This window comes from Haliotis asinina, chromosome 2, assembly GCF_037392515.1.
Source record: "Haliotis asinina isolate JCU_RB_2024 chromosome 2, JCU_Hal_asi_v2, whole genome shotgun sequence".
Lineage (NCBI taxonomy): Eukaryota > Metazoa > Mollusca > Gastropoda > Lepetellida > Haliotidae > Haliotis > Haliotis asinina.
Window position 1 is genome coordinate 9,907,479 of NC_090281.1, and position 16,698 is coordinate 9,924,176.

A 16,698-nucleotide genomic window follows, 5' to 3' on the forward strand; every position below is an offset into this window, starting at 1 on the left:
AAATTTGAGTCATGATACTTATTAACATTTTGTCATTCATTTACAACATCCAAAACGTTTATTTTGGACGAAATTAAACAGTCTCGCCCATGGGCCTGCCCATGGGCCGCTGTTCGGCCGCTGTTCGCCCATGGGCGAGCGAGTTTAAATTTTCAGTTTTCGAAAAAAAATATTTTCATTTTTTCATCCTTATCACATATTCATAATAGCTGCATGTTTATTTTTGCCAAATCTCTTGTGAGAGAGTGGCCACAGTGCGGAGAGTTTCTGGACTATTGTGAGTCCAGAATTAAATTGTGACGTGTTCCAGGTATTAATGCCTGTCTTGTTGAAACGTCTTGATCGACATTTGTGGTCACTAGTGGACATGGTGTGCCCGTTCTCTTGCAAAGGAACGGCGCCAACAGGAGGTAAGTATACATACATGCATGCAAAGTACAGTTCTTCCATGTACCATCTGAAACACCAACCTCTGTTCGCAAATATCTACATGGCCCATGAGCATAATGATATGGAAGCCCATATACTAGTAATTATAGCAGAGTGATCCAGCTTTGGGGGGCTTCTTCATAGCATTGTGCGTGCCACCCACAGCCCCCGGACAGTTGTGGAATTTCCATCTGCAGCTAAAACCTTCAGCAACTTCCTCCCACTCCTCGTCAGTTTTGGGACACCTCAGTGGTGGCTTTGACCTCTAGTCTGCAAGAACCTGCAGACTGTACTTCAACTTCAACTCTGAAACTGTACTGTAGACTTGCATAAGAATTACCAGTGGCAAGGACGAGTGGTTGGCAGCTCGTTTCCTACCTCCAGGAGTTCTCTCATGAGTATGGTCTTCTTGTCAAAGTGAGAAGTTAACTTCTCCAGCATGTCTAAGAACAAGTCGGGGGGAATTTTCAAGTAATGTCCATAACCCCTTGGATCGTCCTTGTGGATATACACCTGTTCTTTTCTGTATTAGGAGCTTGTTGCTTGGTGTTCAACATCTTGTAGGTCCACAGCAATGCATGAAGCTGGTGCTGATGCCTGCTATGCCGGATCCAAATAGTACCATGACTGCTTGACCAACAATACGTGACCTAACTCATGCAATGAAGAAGTTGACAATCTATAGAACTTGGTTTTCCTTCTTCTGTACAATTTGTAAAATGCCTTTCAAAGAATGCTTGACCTAGACGTAAATATGTCGTACGATGGCGTGCCATTGCAGGACAATGCGCTTCATTTTCGACCACACATTGCGTGCAAAGTGCCTAATATCTTCGTAAACAGGCCACGAACAGTGCGCAAACTGGGCTTCACGTTTTCATGCGTACCATCTAAATTACACGCACTGGCACGACGAATTGCGCGGCAGTGCGAAGGCAAATTTGTGCAGGCGTCAGGGTGGAGTAGGACTTACTATTTCTTTCTGTGTACCTGTAGATAATCATTCTCTGTGTTATGTATATATGTTCCAGTATTATCACTGTATTGGCGTCACTGAGCAAATGAAATGTACTATTATCTATGTGTTTTATATATAGTTTCTGTAAACGTATGAATTGTTTCACGTCAATGCATTATTCCATTACTATCACGACAACAGCATGGGCTTTGCGTAATCGGACCAGGCTCTGCAGCGTGACGCGCGAACTCCTCTAGGACTTTACTGCCCCAAAACTTCGATTTTGAACTGGAATAGACATCAGGAGATAGCAGCGAGGTGTTTGATTGGCATCACTAAAGCTGATGATGGTCGTGTAATTATTCCATATTGATTTTATCAATAATTTATTAATCAACATTACCCAAATCGTTTAAAAACCAATAGCAACATGCACATTTATTTATAATACAAAGCCAATATTTAGAATAATACCAACCAAACAATATATTCTTACACAGCACTTAATCAAACTATTGATATCACAAATTCAAAGGCGGGTTATTGGTGGCTAGAAATTTGATTTCATCTCAGCACTAAAAATACAATTCTTGCTTGTTGAAAGAAAAGGATTTTGCCTAAGGAAGTTCTCCATTAAAGCCGTACCATTTCAACTATCAACATGTTTTCAAAGAATACTGAAAATGCAAAATACAACCTTTAATATACCGAACTACGCAACCCACGAACTTAGTCGTGAGAAATGACTTAAGGGTCAAATTCAGTGACTTAAATTAGTTTATTGTCATTTTACACCTACGGCGTGAAGAGTTCAATATTACCGTCATTGGCTTCTATGACGGAGCGTCATGGACCTCCCATGTTCACCATCAAGTACATTTTGCTTGACTGTGTGGACTTTTCAGCTGCAAGGAGCTCCCATTATGTTGTGACAAATCTGAAAGATCTTTTTTTCCAGTGAGAGCAGGCACCTGTACCTGATCATAAATTTCCTGAGGGAAGCTGGTAGTAGTTTCATGGGGAAAATAACTGCTTGCTTTTGTATTCGATGGTATGACATCTTATGTTTTAGATGGTGGTGAAATGAAAGCCAAAGTCTTTTGGACCATGCTCCCAAAATGGCACTGGACCCAAACGTTATCTCTTTACAATATGGCTGGAATAATGCTGATGTGACGTAAAAACTCAACTCAAGTCAACTCAACCGAAGTCCGGAAAACGTGAGCAATTGAAATCATGATTCCGACATGTGCCGCCATCATTGTAAAGTAGCAGCTCAAAGTGTTGGTTCCGCCTATGTCACCGCTTGTTGCTCACTGTTCTGGAATGGCTTCGTGCAGCTTGCTTAAATAACATTACAAGGTGGTATGATGAAGAGGAAGTCAATGTATGGATATCAACCTCTTTCTTGCACCAGATGCGACATATCGGTGTTGTTGCTAGAAAATGGTGTGAGCCCTTGCACCGAAATATCGGATCTATTACAGACTAGTCCATAAATTTGTTTCTCTGCTTGCAGCTTGTAGCTGGGAAGGAATTTTTGATGACAGTGGGATGGATTATGTTCAATTAATAGTCTGTTCTGCCAGTAGGACAGTGATTATCAGTGATTTATTCTTACAATGTTCACTTCTGTACCGTGCAAAATCAGATTAGAATTTTTATTTTATTAGTTAGAAGTTTTATGGATACGAGGAAATAGTAGCGAAAATCGTTACTTTCAGAGTAGAAAAACGTTAATCAGACAATTTTGTGACTCAAGAATGTTTGCGGAATGCAAACAAGGATAGCTGTTTGATATTCGCGCAAACCTTTCGTGCATTTTGTAGTTTTCTGGTAGCCATATTACTTCCTTCATGTATGAGAAGCCCGATTTTGATGTGCAAACATTCCCTCCTTAGGCACACCAGGCAGTGAATTGGGCTGCCGTAGGAGGTTGTCGTAAGAGGCAGCTAATGGGGTCGGATGCTCCAACTCACTGACAACCCTTGGATGACATGCCATCGTATCTAATCCTAGAATGGCGCTCATGCTGTTGACCACTGGATTGTCTGGTTCCGAGTCGATTTTTTGCAGACCGAAGCTTTACAGCTGGAATATTGTTGAGTGCGGTGTTAAACAGCAAACCAACCTAGGCACATCAGAATGGACAGAATAGACTCGAATGAAGGATTGACCCTGTTTATGTTTCTTCTCCAGCACCATATGACCATAAAGGTGAACATCTCAGGTCTGCATCACTTCAGGCAGTCAGGAGATTAATATAATAGAAGATCAAAAGCCTCAACCACTCTAAAATAGCTGTCATATGATTTCCGGCCTTGGCTATCCAAAAATTGTTCCACCGTTGACCATCATCGTTGATCGATTCCTTCTTGTAACGATTGATTTGAGACGCACGTCGAACTTGTCATTTATTCAAATAACCATTGTTGGAAAATCATTAATCCCTGATCAGTATGTAACTCACATCAATGATACGCCAGTATAACACTCACATTAATATTGGCTGAACACAATTACCGCTCAGTGGACAATAGTATTACTTAATGCGTTGAAGTTTCCTAGGCCTTGTTACTCGACAGCAGCAGAGGCATGGTTGGTCCAACAGTACGCTCGGCTTCGTTCACCCTTGCCCTTACAAACTTGATGCTGAATGGGTTGGTACCTATAACTGATGTGGGTTCACTGTCCGCATGCTTACTGCATTGTATTGAAGATATGGGATGCTTAGCTGCATTCTACAACACAATTGAGAAGAACTGTTTCCTGTCCCAGAGACAGTACCAGAGTGGAGGAACTGGCTTTTCGCTGCAGGAAGGAACCACGTTCTACCACAGGAAACTAGGTGAGCATGTTAGCATACCGTACAACTAACCCTGGCGCAGATAAACCTTAAACATTTTATGGGCGAACCGGGATTCGAACATACAATCACATTTTCCCAAAAGATGCATTCTTGCACAGTGAATTCCTGGGCTTTAGGCAACTGGTCCACGCACACAGGTGCTTAGCTATAGGAAGTCAAATCTGAAATTGTGACTTTGTTATACGAAACATAAAGCAGAGACCTCTCAGCACGTAGATATTTGCACCAGCATTCTTCCCTTAGTAGACGTCTACCGAGATGTAAAACGCCTTCCTTAAGGCGCGTTGACAAAAGATTTCTGTTGACATGAACAGTTGCCTTTTCCACAAGTCATTCTTTCCCTCAACGCCTTCAGAGGAAACTACTGATGTCAAATATGGTGACCTTTTCCGCTAGCCATTCTTTCCCCTTTCACACAAATAGTCATACGTCACATACGTCATTGGCCGTAAATCATTAATTCTTTACAGTATACACCTAACGTCATGTGCGATGACCTATTCCATAAGTCACCTTTCCCACTGCCACGTTCACAGTAACATATGTCTAATTTTATGTAAGATGACATTTTCCGTCTGTCATTCTTTCCCCTTTCACACAAATAGTATAACGTCATTTACGGTGTCTTTTCCCGAAAGTATTCTTTCCCCTTTCACTTAAATTGTATAACGGCATGTACGTCACCCTTTTCAGTAAGGCATTTCCCCCCCTTTCACACATATAGTGAAACGATACTTAAATCATTGGCCGTACGTCATTCTTTCCCACTGTCACTTTTACGGTATACGTCTAACGTCGTGTACGATGACCTTTTCCGTAAGTCATTCTTTCCCTTTTCACATAAATAGTATAGCGTCACGTACGATGACCTTCTTATGCAATGTACAGTGACCTCTTCCATCTAAACGAATTTGCCAAGCCATTAAGATATGAATAAATAAAACAAGCTTTGTTTCGTTATGTGCTAAATTTTGGAAAAGAACAACAGGATACCGGATACCTTCCGTCATCTCTGAAAACTTCAGAATTGTGCAACCGGAAGTCATCCCCCAAAATTCGATTTTGATGGGTATTGTTTTTATTTTGATGTTCCGTTTATTTCGAATTTTATAGTCTTTCCCATGGCACTAAACTGTATGGTAGGTAGCCGGTATTCTGAAGGTGTACCATATTTTGACCTTTGATAAATGCGGCACAAAACTGAGCTCGCTCACTTCTGAGGTAAGGCTTTACACCATAAGGTAGTGATTAGAGTTGGCTCTGCAAGTCTGGGGTTGGATTCCCCACATGTTAGCGATGTTGCGCCAATCGAGATATGCTTTGAATATTTGGAAAACTGACGTACAATCATCTTTTGCCAGATTTCTGTCCCACCTCATACAACTACCAATGGTCAAGTGACGGTTCCACCTGCTTCAGGTACGGAGCTGCCACGAAATGGGATCAAGCAAACATTGCATGTCGGGAAGATGGCGGGCGTTTGATGCAAGTGGAGACAGTTCATAAAAACAACGTTATGGTGGAGATTATCAATACATATAAAAATGGTACGGTATATCTATGATACATTTTGTCCGACGGATATATAACTATAGTATAAAAGATCCAGGTTAGAATGAGCCTTTAGTATTCGGTAACCCAAGCTTGTAGCGAGAGGCGACTAACGTGATCGGCTGGTCAGGCTGACACCATGTCATCGTAACCCAACGTATCGTGATTGTCCATCACTGGGTGTCTTTTCCAGGCTCGATTATTTACAGATCGCTGTCATATAATTGGACTATTGCGGCGTTAAACGAAACTGCTTGGTGAGATTATTTGCCTACTATAATCCCGGGACATAGCACCCAATGACACTGAATTTATAGAAACTACCATAAATAGCAATTTACACAAATTTAATGAATGTTAACTTAACAAGACAAGACTGAACATAACTATTTCCACAATGGTTTTGGATAAAGGAAACACTTAACACGTTAAAGAAAACACAAACACCCGAGGCAAATGTTCATGTCATATAGATTCAATCAATGAAACCACATGGATGGTTCACATTATGGAAGACCATATTTTTATGTAGTGATCGGGATGCACGTACTGTTTATTTGACAACACTTTACAAATGCGAAGTTTGGGACCGATAAGAACAAAAATTAGATAACCATGAATAAAAGAGAATGGTAACTGCTTTACTCCACGTCATCATCTATTAATACAGCATCTTTCAGCCCTTATTGGTGCGAGGATAAAAGATAGAAAACCCTTTCATATCCTGTCATGTCGTGTCGTGTGTCGTGTGTCGTGTGTCGTGTGTCGTGTGTCGTGTCATGTCATGTCAAATATCAAATATCATATCGTATCGTATCATATCGTATAATTGTGCGACAATATCATGAGGATGTGTTGATCAGTAATTATGAAAAGGCTGGTCCATTGTTCACAGACACACCCATAATACAAACATGGAATCATTCGCGTCAAAATATCTAATTTCATCGACTGGAATTTGGCTGAAGCTGAAGTATATTGCTCGACATAAGGAAAACGTTACTATTGACTTTACGTCGTCTTGAAACGAGTCGACACGTCATAAACTGTAAATCCCATTTACCCCTTAACACGAACCACACAACAGTCACTTTCATGAATGTCATTTGGAAACAACACCACCAAAATTCGTCTCTTCCATAAAACACCAAAATGTCGAATGTTTGATTACTGACTCGCCATCTTCAGGTAAGGATTGCATGGCCCTGGTAACCCTTCGTCGCTAGCGCTTGTTTATTAAACCACTGGAACCAAACAATATTGTCCGATTTCTAATCGAGCTCATACCAGACTAGTCTTACTAAATACATGTCTGAAAGAAAGATTTCGATCTTAGATTTCGATCTTTTCGATCTGTTGACGTGCACGTTAACCGGCTATTTTACGGCTATTTTGCTCTAAATACTCCGGTAACCTTGGCGATAGATACACAAGCACATCTATAAACAACACACCGGATGCTTGAAATTGCAAGTGCTACTCTGAAAGAAAAACTCTAAATCCTTTTACGAACAAACCCTGGATCAAGTTCTAAAGCAAGAAGGTCAGTGGGGTAGCGCTTGTTCGTCATGCAGAAGACTCGGGTTCGATACCTTACATGTGTACAATGTGTGAAACCCATTTCTGGCGTTCCCCGACACTCACTCACATTCTGGAGCGGAGTGTTGCACCCCAACGACACAGATGTTGAAAACTGTTAAACGTAAGTATTAACACCAAGGTACATCATTGCGTATTGATCCTGATTTTGACACTTTCAAGAAAAATATATTAAGGTCATTATTTGTAGTATTGGTAATAATTCTGATCACCGTCTGTTGATTCCATTCATTCTTTGTGTTGCACAAGCCACATTTCGTCTAGATTTCTGACCATGCTCAGTCTTCCACACTATGTGATTAGCAAACTATGAACCAGGTACTGAAAAAGCCACAGTGTCGAAAATCCACCCGTTTCAACATCTGGTTCACGACAAAAGCACAAAGTAAATTCATCGCACAGCAATCCAAATTGCTGAAAATTTCAACCAGCTCTTGGAGTGCAAGAAAAGAGTGGGGCCATTTGAAATGGTTTACGTGTAGCTCAACTCCGTGTCTCAAGGGAACGTGAGTTGCCGCCCTTTACAAATCATATGGTCAACAGACACCAAAGTTCACAACTGCAGTCAAGATGACCTTTCCTTTTCTTTGATCGGACTGACTGAATTGTCATTTTGAGACCTCGTGGTCAACTTAGGGTGGCTCGTAATGGTGTAACGTCTCATCACTTTGAGTGAAACATATTAATAGCGTGTACGGAAGAGTGACTGGACAGCACTGACACCTTGTCGTCCTGTTTGCATGGTTGACGGACGACCCTGCTTGTGCAAAGGCTCACCTCCAACAGCATACCATCCGTACAACGCCATTACGAGCAATGAACCGACCTCTCCCAGCACGTCTGAGACATGATGGCTACCGGGAGACGCGTGAATCTACATCACAGGTAGTCGACCACGTTAGCTGAATTTGTCCAGGTGCTGCAATCGCATTGAGACGAAAGCGATCAGAGCGCTGTTGAGAGACTCATACTTAATGTGTGTTTGGAAATCGTGGCGGTGTGACGCATTACTTATTATCACAATTCCCTTCTTATCCATATCGTCGTCAAGATCGTTGGAGGTCATATTAACATGTATTGTCATACATGACGACTGGTTGTAATGTGACCAGAACTTATTCATTCTTGTTATACAATTACCAAAAGCTGTATCTCTCATGTTTTAGATCTTAATATATTACGATTGTCCATAACCTTTTGATGAGCGTAGACGACACAGCAGATATCTATTCGTCTGTAATGTTTTGTGTGAGGACAGGGTGAATCGACATCCTCTCAAAGTGTTTACAGACATCGTCATTTTTGAGGCCTCGTCATTAGAGGATCGTTAACTAGACAAGACTGCAAAAAGCAATCGAACGACCTTCACTCATTTATCTATTTCCTACTACCAATCGTTGACCAGCAGCAACAATACAAGTACATGTAAATATTAAGATGAATAATGTGTTTTATTACCCTTTTATGAGCGTCTTTTTCAACACATTGTCGATTCAGGTCAAGAATCGTGGAACGCTGATACTATTGTCACGTTTCAACAGGTATATAAGGTATTTATATATAAAAATTCCAGGTATTGTTCTTTTGCAAAAACTCCATTATATCAACACAAGATCTTTCGTCGTTGAACGGCTCTTCAGGTGTACAATGTATATATGTACATTTCATGGCATGACAACAATTCCTATATAATAAATGAAATACTTATGTCAATTATTGAATTCCAAAAGATGAGAATGTCAAGTAAGGATAGGATCAAAACTGACAACATACTTAGTTTACTTTCAAAAAAAGGTATATCCCGGAAAGGAGGTTGGACATGTGGACAGCATTGTTGTTATTTTATGAACAAAAACAATAACAAAGCAATTGACACACTGGACTGAAATAGATGTCTTAATATAATGCGTGGTATTCTTGGTGATAGGAGAAAAGTTACTGTTTCATAGGAACAAAAGTATAATCAGCGACAATGACCCCAAGCATTACATGAATCATATATTCATGATAAACGCAGTCGTATGACAGGGATGTATGCCATCACCTCTTTCTTTTATCGCATTTCTTAAACCTACCCATGAAAATGTAAATATTCTGTACAGATATTGTCTTTAACTAAGGTTAGGTGTAAATTATTGTTTTAGTGAAGATTTTCAAAATGACATTCATGGTAACTCGTTGGTAATAATATCCATACAGTTCCGATCAGGATAATCATAATACACAATGGAAACTTGGTCCATCTTGATCATTTGAGACCATTGTATGTTACGTGCGCTCTCCGTCACAGAAAATAATGTGTATTTGTCAAATGATTCCTGCCTAAAAATGCAACAGGCATTTGTTGTCTAAGATTTAATTGAAAAGCCACAATGAATATGCGATACGGACTATGTCAGACATTTCCACGTCTTTAAAGCTTGGAAAGAAATACCTGATGACTCGGGTAGAAACTAGGTGCAATACAGATGAAGGAACATGCGAAACGTTGTGTTATCCATGATAAAGAAGCTGACATCCATAAATCTGGCTTTCCTTATGCTTTCCCTTTGTAAATGCCCTTCAAAGATTCGTCTCTAATATACGTCTACTTACAGCTGAAGAAAACTGCCGAAAGCCCGTGTGCCCGTACGCTAGTTTATGTATTTGTCTCGTATTTGTTTTGACCGGTGAAACTTTTCAATACTGGTTGGTCGGTCGGTGTGTTGTTTTACGCCGCACATAGAAAATATTCCAGCCTTAATGGAGGCGGTGTGTAAATAATGGAATGTGGATTATACACTCCAATCATCTACTATATCAGGGCCATAGTTAAATTTACGTAATGGGTGAGTGGCAATGGGGAGGGCGGAGAGGGGGCGGGGTGGTAATATCGATGCTAAAAGAGTGTTATATCAATACTTTAATGCACAAGAATTATTTGTAAAACTGTAGGTAGGTAGTTGTCCCTCACCCCCACCCCAGCACCCTCTGACGTCCAGATGATGTTAGTACAGTAAGTATGGTTGCTGAATTCTGACCTGGATCTTTACTGTTCTTTCAACAATACTAGCTGACCACGGATAAAGGAAGTAACTCTCACCGAGGCACTTTCTTCATCAGTTCAAACAATATCTCTGGAGTAAAATGGATTATTTTATCGCAGAAGCGAACAATCAAAAATCAACATGATGATATTTTTTTGATATGCTGATCATTGACACGAAGTTCCTAAAATTAATAACTGTTGTGTGAACGACTGCCTCGTGGACAAGTCATCAATACTCTGTGGAATACATCAGTCAGTTATATTTGTTATTCTTCATAATAAATATAGACATTAAAATACTTGAATAAATATGACGGGTTGACAGAGAACACTTATCTTATTGATGAAGAGGGGTGTCGGACTAATGTCGGAATATCAGAACCTTCAACAAATACCATATTTGTAGATTTGGACGAATGATGTTATAAGGTTTGTAATGTTTTATAGGATAACATGTTAACATGAAGTACAGCATTTAGACTTTACTCAGAATAACATCAGAGGGTTCCTGTTCCTACACGGTGACTGTTTGATGATGTTTTATGCCACAGTCAACTATAGATAACGATACGTAATTTATCAAACACATTGGAGAGAACTTTCGACTTGTCCCAGTTGTGCCTGGTTCGATAGCAAAAGACCAATGGCACCATCTGCAGTATCGATAGACAATACATTTAAAAGTAATAACTGATTTTGCCAATTACTAATATAGACATTTAAAAATAAACAGTTGAATACCTAATAATAACAATTGCAAGTGTACCTTTGCTCCCTGTATTCGTCTCATAGAGCCAACCTGTGACATGGATCACAACAGCGCTTAGATATCATCGCATTGGGAACCGGCAAATATGGAGGGTATATCTCAATGATGCACTGGATAACTGAGTCTCACTACATCATGACCTTCCACCAACTGGCTGATATCGTGAATTACGTTCTGCTCCTTTGTGACTGGTGGTTATACTATGAAACAAGTGATATCCATGTTAGGTAGACAGAAAAATGCCCCACTCGGGCATTGTCGGCGTAGGTCAGCATTGACGCTCTGCATGTTAGAAGATGTCTCTCAAGAGGATTTATCTAAAATTCACTCTAAGTATCAGTGCAGTGTAAATTGGTATTATTTATTTCAAAGCAGACATTTTTTGCGCGTTACGCCAGAGGAGCGACACTGTACACTATAACTATTTTTTCTCAAACTGGTAGTCTATCTCACTTCCTGAACCACATTACTTCCCCTACTGTCTACCCATCCCTGTAACCCGTGGGCTTTAAACGAAGCAAGTCTAGATTTTCCCAGGTAATCCTGAATCTCCCAATTAACCGGGCCACCTTTCCAGTTTAAATGGGTTTATTTGTTACTATCAAAGTGATATATATTTAGAGACTAAGCATCATTCTATCAAACCAGGAATTATTCGCTTTGGGATAATTTTACTGACGTTTGATGAGGTCGATTGGCCTTAGAGCAAGTCTAGATGGATCCCCGCTTACTTGTGACAATAGCTTGTTTGAAATGTTTTCTTGCTTTAAGTACACCATCTCAGAGGGGGCAATGTCCGACTTGTACATCCAGCATCTTGGACACGCCTTGCATGGTGATTCCACGTTTCTAGGAACTTTGGTGTTTTATTAGAGATTCTGAGTATATCCTTGTACGTGATGGAGAAAGGTGAAATAAAAATATCGACAAGTAGTATGAACTGGGCAAATATTTGTCAGCTTGGCAATTGAACAGGATCATTGAACGCGTGTGGTTTGATCACTAATTTAACTCACAGGGTTGTTTCTTCAAGGTTCTATTTAATGTAGCCTAGACTGTCTTGTAGTCTCTGGACTGCATTGATTTCAGCCAGCCCAGTCTTTTCTGCAATGCTAAGTCTTTAAAAAGGTCAGGTACAGGATCTTACTTCTCATTTGGGTGCCATTTCAATCTAAAACAACTGTATTGTTTGTTCCTATGAAAATGTGGACTTGTGCATACAGCACAGGTAAAGGTGGAGAGGTCTTGGATGGGTGACTGTGTTAGGCAGCTACACTCCTGAGAGTTTCTGCCTTCTTCTGTCCTGGTCTAAAACAAGGCTCCTATATTGTCTCACCTTAGGCAAGTGAGTTTGTTCAAAACTACATCTGTTCACGCAGCAAGAAGTGGTTACCTGGTGGCATAAGACATATGCCTATTAATGTTCTAGCGCCTCATAAGCAGGTTGGGTTATCCGGGGTGATAATGTCCATCCTGTTGTATGCGTTTAGGGCATGTTCCTGCTCAGGGCATGTTCCTGCTTAGGGAATGTTCCTGTTTGGGGAATGTTCCTGCGGCCTTGAGTTCAGCACTGTATATGTGGCATGCATATTAAGTAGCGTTAGGTTTATGTTAGACTGGAAACCTTGTCTTTCCATTATGCCAGGGGTACCAAATCGTCTTAATGAATACGCAGTACAATGTTGCGCTCTAGAAAACCAATGACCATAGGTTCGATTCAAGCTTTGCCCTGGATGCATGACTTGTTCTTCAGAGTCATAATCCACCTGTGGAAATCCTGCTTAGAACTGGTCTTCCGTAACCCATGCATGAGCAGGTAATCAGGTTCGCCGACTTGGTTCACACATGTCATCGTTTTCAATTTTCGTAGATCGATGCTCATGATATTTATCACTGGATTATCTGGTCGCTCGATTGTGTTACAGATCGCCTCGGCATTCCAGAGTATGCCTGAGTACGCCACTGAACAGCCAACGAATTAACCAATCAAAAATCGTTCCTATTTATAGCGTGTCTGTGAGAAAGTATTCAATCTAAGTACTGGCTATAAATTCACGGCATATGTTGTGAACGAACACAATACATACCATATAATATTCACGTGACAGCATCGCAGGACAAAAATAGTAAAAGAAGACCACAGCAAAAGTGAAAGCACGAAAATCATCAGTCAATGGATTAACCGAAAACACCTGATAGAGTAATAACTGCTATCTTGTAGACAGATCATGAACAATGTTGTCACGTGCCCTATCACAACTGACCAGTGTCATCTGCCACCCACGTGACATACCTGAAACCAAAGTTACGTGGACTGTAACGAACGCGAATTTGATAACACGAAACGATATACATACTGTAAGATATTATATATTTGCAAAGACACTGGTATCGAATAGCTCTTCTTACGATTTCACGTGCACGGGGTATTGTAGGACCACATGGTTAAACGAATATTATTCTTAGTTGATAAACACAACCATCTTATAACTTGAAGATTTAACGTCATAGATGTTTTCGCCCATCCGCGCGACATCACAAAAACCGATATAAATTAAGTAAAAATACGTCTCATTCTGTTTCATTTAAGCAAACTTTCATACATCTGCAACCCCCAAACTTGCATTTTGGCAATAGCAAATGTTCTTGCCTATATGCTTGATATTCTAACAATGTTACCGATTGCAGCATTAAGTAAAACAAAAGTTGAATTTTCTATATTTTATGTCGTAATCGTGACCCACTTAAATGATAAAACATGAGTTGTCAGCACTGGATTGTCTGGTCCAGAACCACCGTCACATATCAAGAATACTGCTGAGTGCAACGTAACACGACAAACACAAACATCGACGTAAACAGTGATTAACATTCTTCCAGGTGTATTGCCGTAGGTGCACACTCTCTGCACAAGCGAAGGTGAAAGAAAACCTTGTAACCAAATACAGTCAGCTGTCTTTCAATGTAACGTAATCATGGCCACTATATTAATTTCCATTCTTCTTCAGGTAACAATTTGGTGCTTGTATTCTTCGGAATGGTGGATTATAAAAACGAGTCCTCTCCAAGGTGGGCTGACGGGAGTCCGATCTCTGGCTATGAGAACTGGTACCCTGGTTCACAGGACAGTGATGCCGAAGAGTGTGGTGTTTACCATAGGAAGGTTCTGTCAGAGGCATTACAGTGGGAAGACCAGGTCTGCAATGCCAACTACAACTACGTCTGCGAGGTTGTGCTAGGTTAGCAGGAAGGGACGTGGCATATGGCCGTGTCAGAGAGTTACAATATTAAATGTAAGACATACCACCTCACTCTTACCACAGCCCTACGTATTTGAAGCTCTATGGTCGTCCTGAAAAAGATAGTGTCAGGTATACCCATAATAACGATTGCGTTATGTCATGTAAGACATAGCTCATTAAATGTTGTGCACTAATATCACCACGCATGGAGACTGTGGGTAGCCTAGTGGTTAGTGCGATCACTCGCCCCGTCCAAGACCCGAGTTCGATTCCTCACATGGGCAATGAGTTTGATATGCCTTCATGTAAATCACTGTTGTCCTTTCCGTTGAATTTCTGTGAATCTCAGACATGGGCAAATGTGGTTTGCATCGAGCAAGCGCTACTCGACTTTGGCAGCAATGTACCGTCAAGAAGAATGAAATAGGCATTGGATGCTTCACTAGGAGAAGCCTCGTCGAATCCGGTATTGTCTTGAGAATAGTGGCGTATTCACGCGGTAATGTGTGTTGTGGCCAATCAACTAACACAATCTTTGGCCATTCGGCATTCAACGCTCATCTCAGTCAAGTGGCCCGGTTACAATATAAATCTGTCTCTGCAATTAAATGTATAAATGTCAATAGTTAGGACATCTTTTTAATTGAGTATAGCCTAGTTTGTTTTAGAAAGTATGCGTCATGGAAGAAGGTGACAACATTCCTGATGATGAAGCATATTTACCACACACAAACATTGAATAAACGAACTAGATACAATCACGTTTGTAGGGCAAAATGTCTTCACGCTGCGCTCAAGTCTATTTATTACAGCAATGTTTCACTTGATCCAAAGGTATGCATGTTACTGAATCCCACGATGGTGCAAGATGCTCTCACCTTCCTCGAATACTATGATACTATCACACTCCACATTGATTCAAAAACACATGTTATCGTTGTTATAGACTCAGGTTTTAGTACAGGTTTCTTTCTTTCTTTCTTCTTTGTATACAAATACCTTCCGGGGATTGTAACAGTTTGTCGTCCAGTCAAAACGACGTGGTAATATTGCGTACATTGTTTACTTCAATCTCCAATTTATAATCATGTCCGTAAAGATCTTTTAACTGAATGTAATGATGCGTGACCTTATTTCAATATACAAAATGATGATGCTACGTTACGTTTTATCCTGTCCAAGCTACATGTTGTACATGTAAGTGCCAAAACCTTCAAGGCCATTTTAAATTTACTTAAGGATATCATATACACTTTATATTGTTTTAACCCTTTACTTGTGCATATTATTGCTTTTAGTTTTTCATTTGTATTTTAGAAAATTGTATTTGCATATTTTTAATGTTTAGGCTCTTGTAGCCTCCAAGGATTTGTTCATTTCAATACTACATATAAATCTATGTAACATTTGAAGTGAGACGAAAATAAATAATCTGTGTGTCTGTTGGTCTGTCCTTGGACTTTTCCATGTGTTTTTAGTGATATGTGTGTGGCTCTGAAGTCCAAATACATGCTTTAGTGAAAATTCTCTGAATTCAGCACCGTAAATCAGCAATGACTCCTGGGCCTCCTTTCTCGTTCAAAGCTATTGTAGCTCTATGACTGTCGTATGTCCTATACTGTCACATAGACTTACGGCAGTCTTAGCGTTATCATAACTTTGTGTAACTTGTCCCAGGTTTTCACTGAAAGTGTGAACCCGCACTACTGTATTAGAAAGTCCCGCCACTTTCACAGTTTGCCCTATTAGTAAGTGTTTGCTTGTTGCCTGACGCTACAAGTAGTACTTAATCCTCGTTTCATTTTCTTGGCTAGTGACTTAATTGAAAGAAGACGTTTTATTTCTGCAACTTTATTCTGGTCAGTGTGGTGCCCCTTAGATATGTCAGACTTTTGTGGGTTCGAACTCGCCATTCATCCTTTTTAATTTATGTTTGTAGGTTTTTCTGTGCAATACCTGCGAGGGCGTACTCCACCAGTGTAGTGTGCCTGTTCGACCTGTACATTTTCTGGCTTCCCTTTAACATCCTACTGACAAGTGGCGTTCAACACAACTCACTCACTCACTCACGACCAATGACAACCTAAACTAAGTCTTGCTATAAGCTGTTCACTGGTCATAGGGGGGAAATGGGTTGATGCAACCTCGATGTTTGTTCATGACGTTACATAAAAAACGTCGAGGGTACATCAACCCGTGGACCCCGATGGACCAGTCAACGACGTATTTATCTGAAGGAACATCTCAATGTTA

The 16,698-nt window shown here is 40.4% G+C and overlaps 2 protein-coding genes across 2 annotated transcripts in view; both read left to right on the forward strand.

Moving 5' to 3' along the window:
- LOC137273232 (microsomal glutathione S-transferase 1-like) overlaps window positions 1-16,698 on the forward strand; it is a 394,294-nt gene that overhangs the window by 51,587 nt on the left and 326,009 nt on the right. The window lies entirely within an intron of this gene.
- LOC137274800 (C-type lectin domain family 10 member A-like) lies at window positions 4,109-14,447 on the forward strand. The gene is made up of 2 exons (XM_067808133.1): window positions 4,109-4,235; window positions 14,212-14,447. The coding sequence occupies exons 1-2, from the start codon at window positions 4,109-4,111 to the stop codon at window positions 14,445-14,447; spliced, it is 363 nt and encodes a 120-aa protein (XP_067664234.1).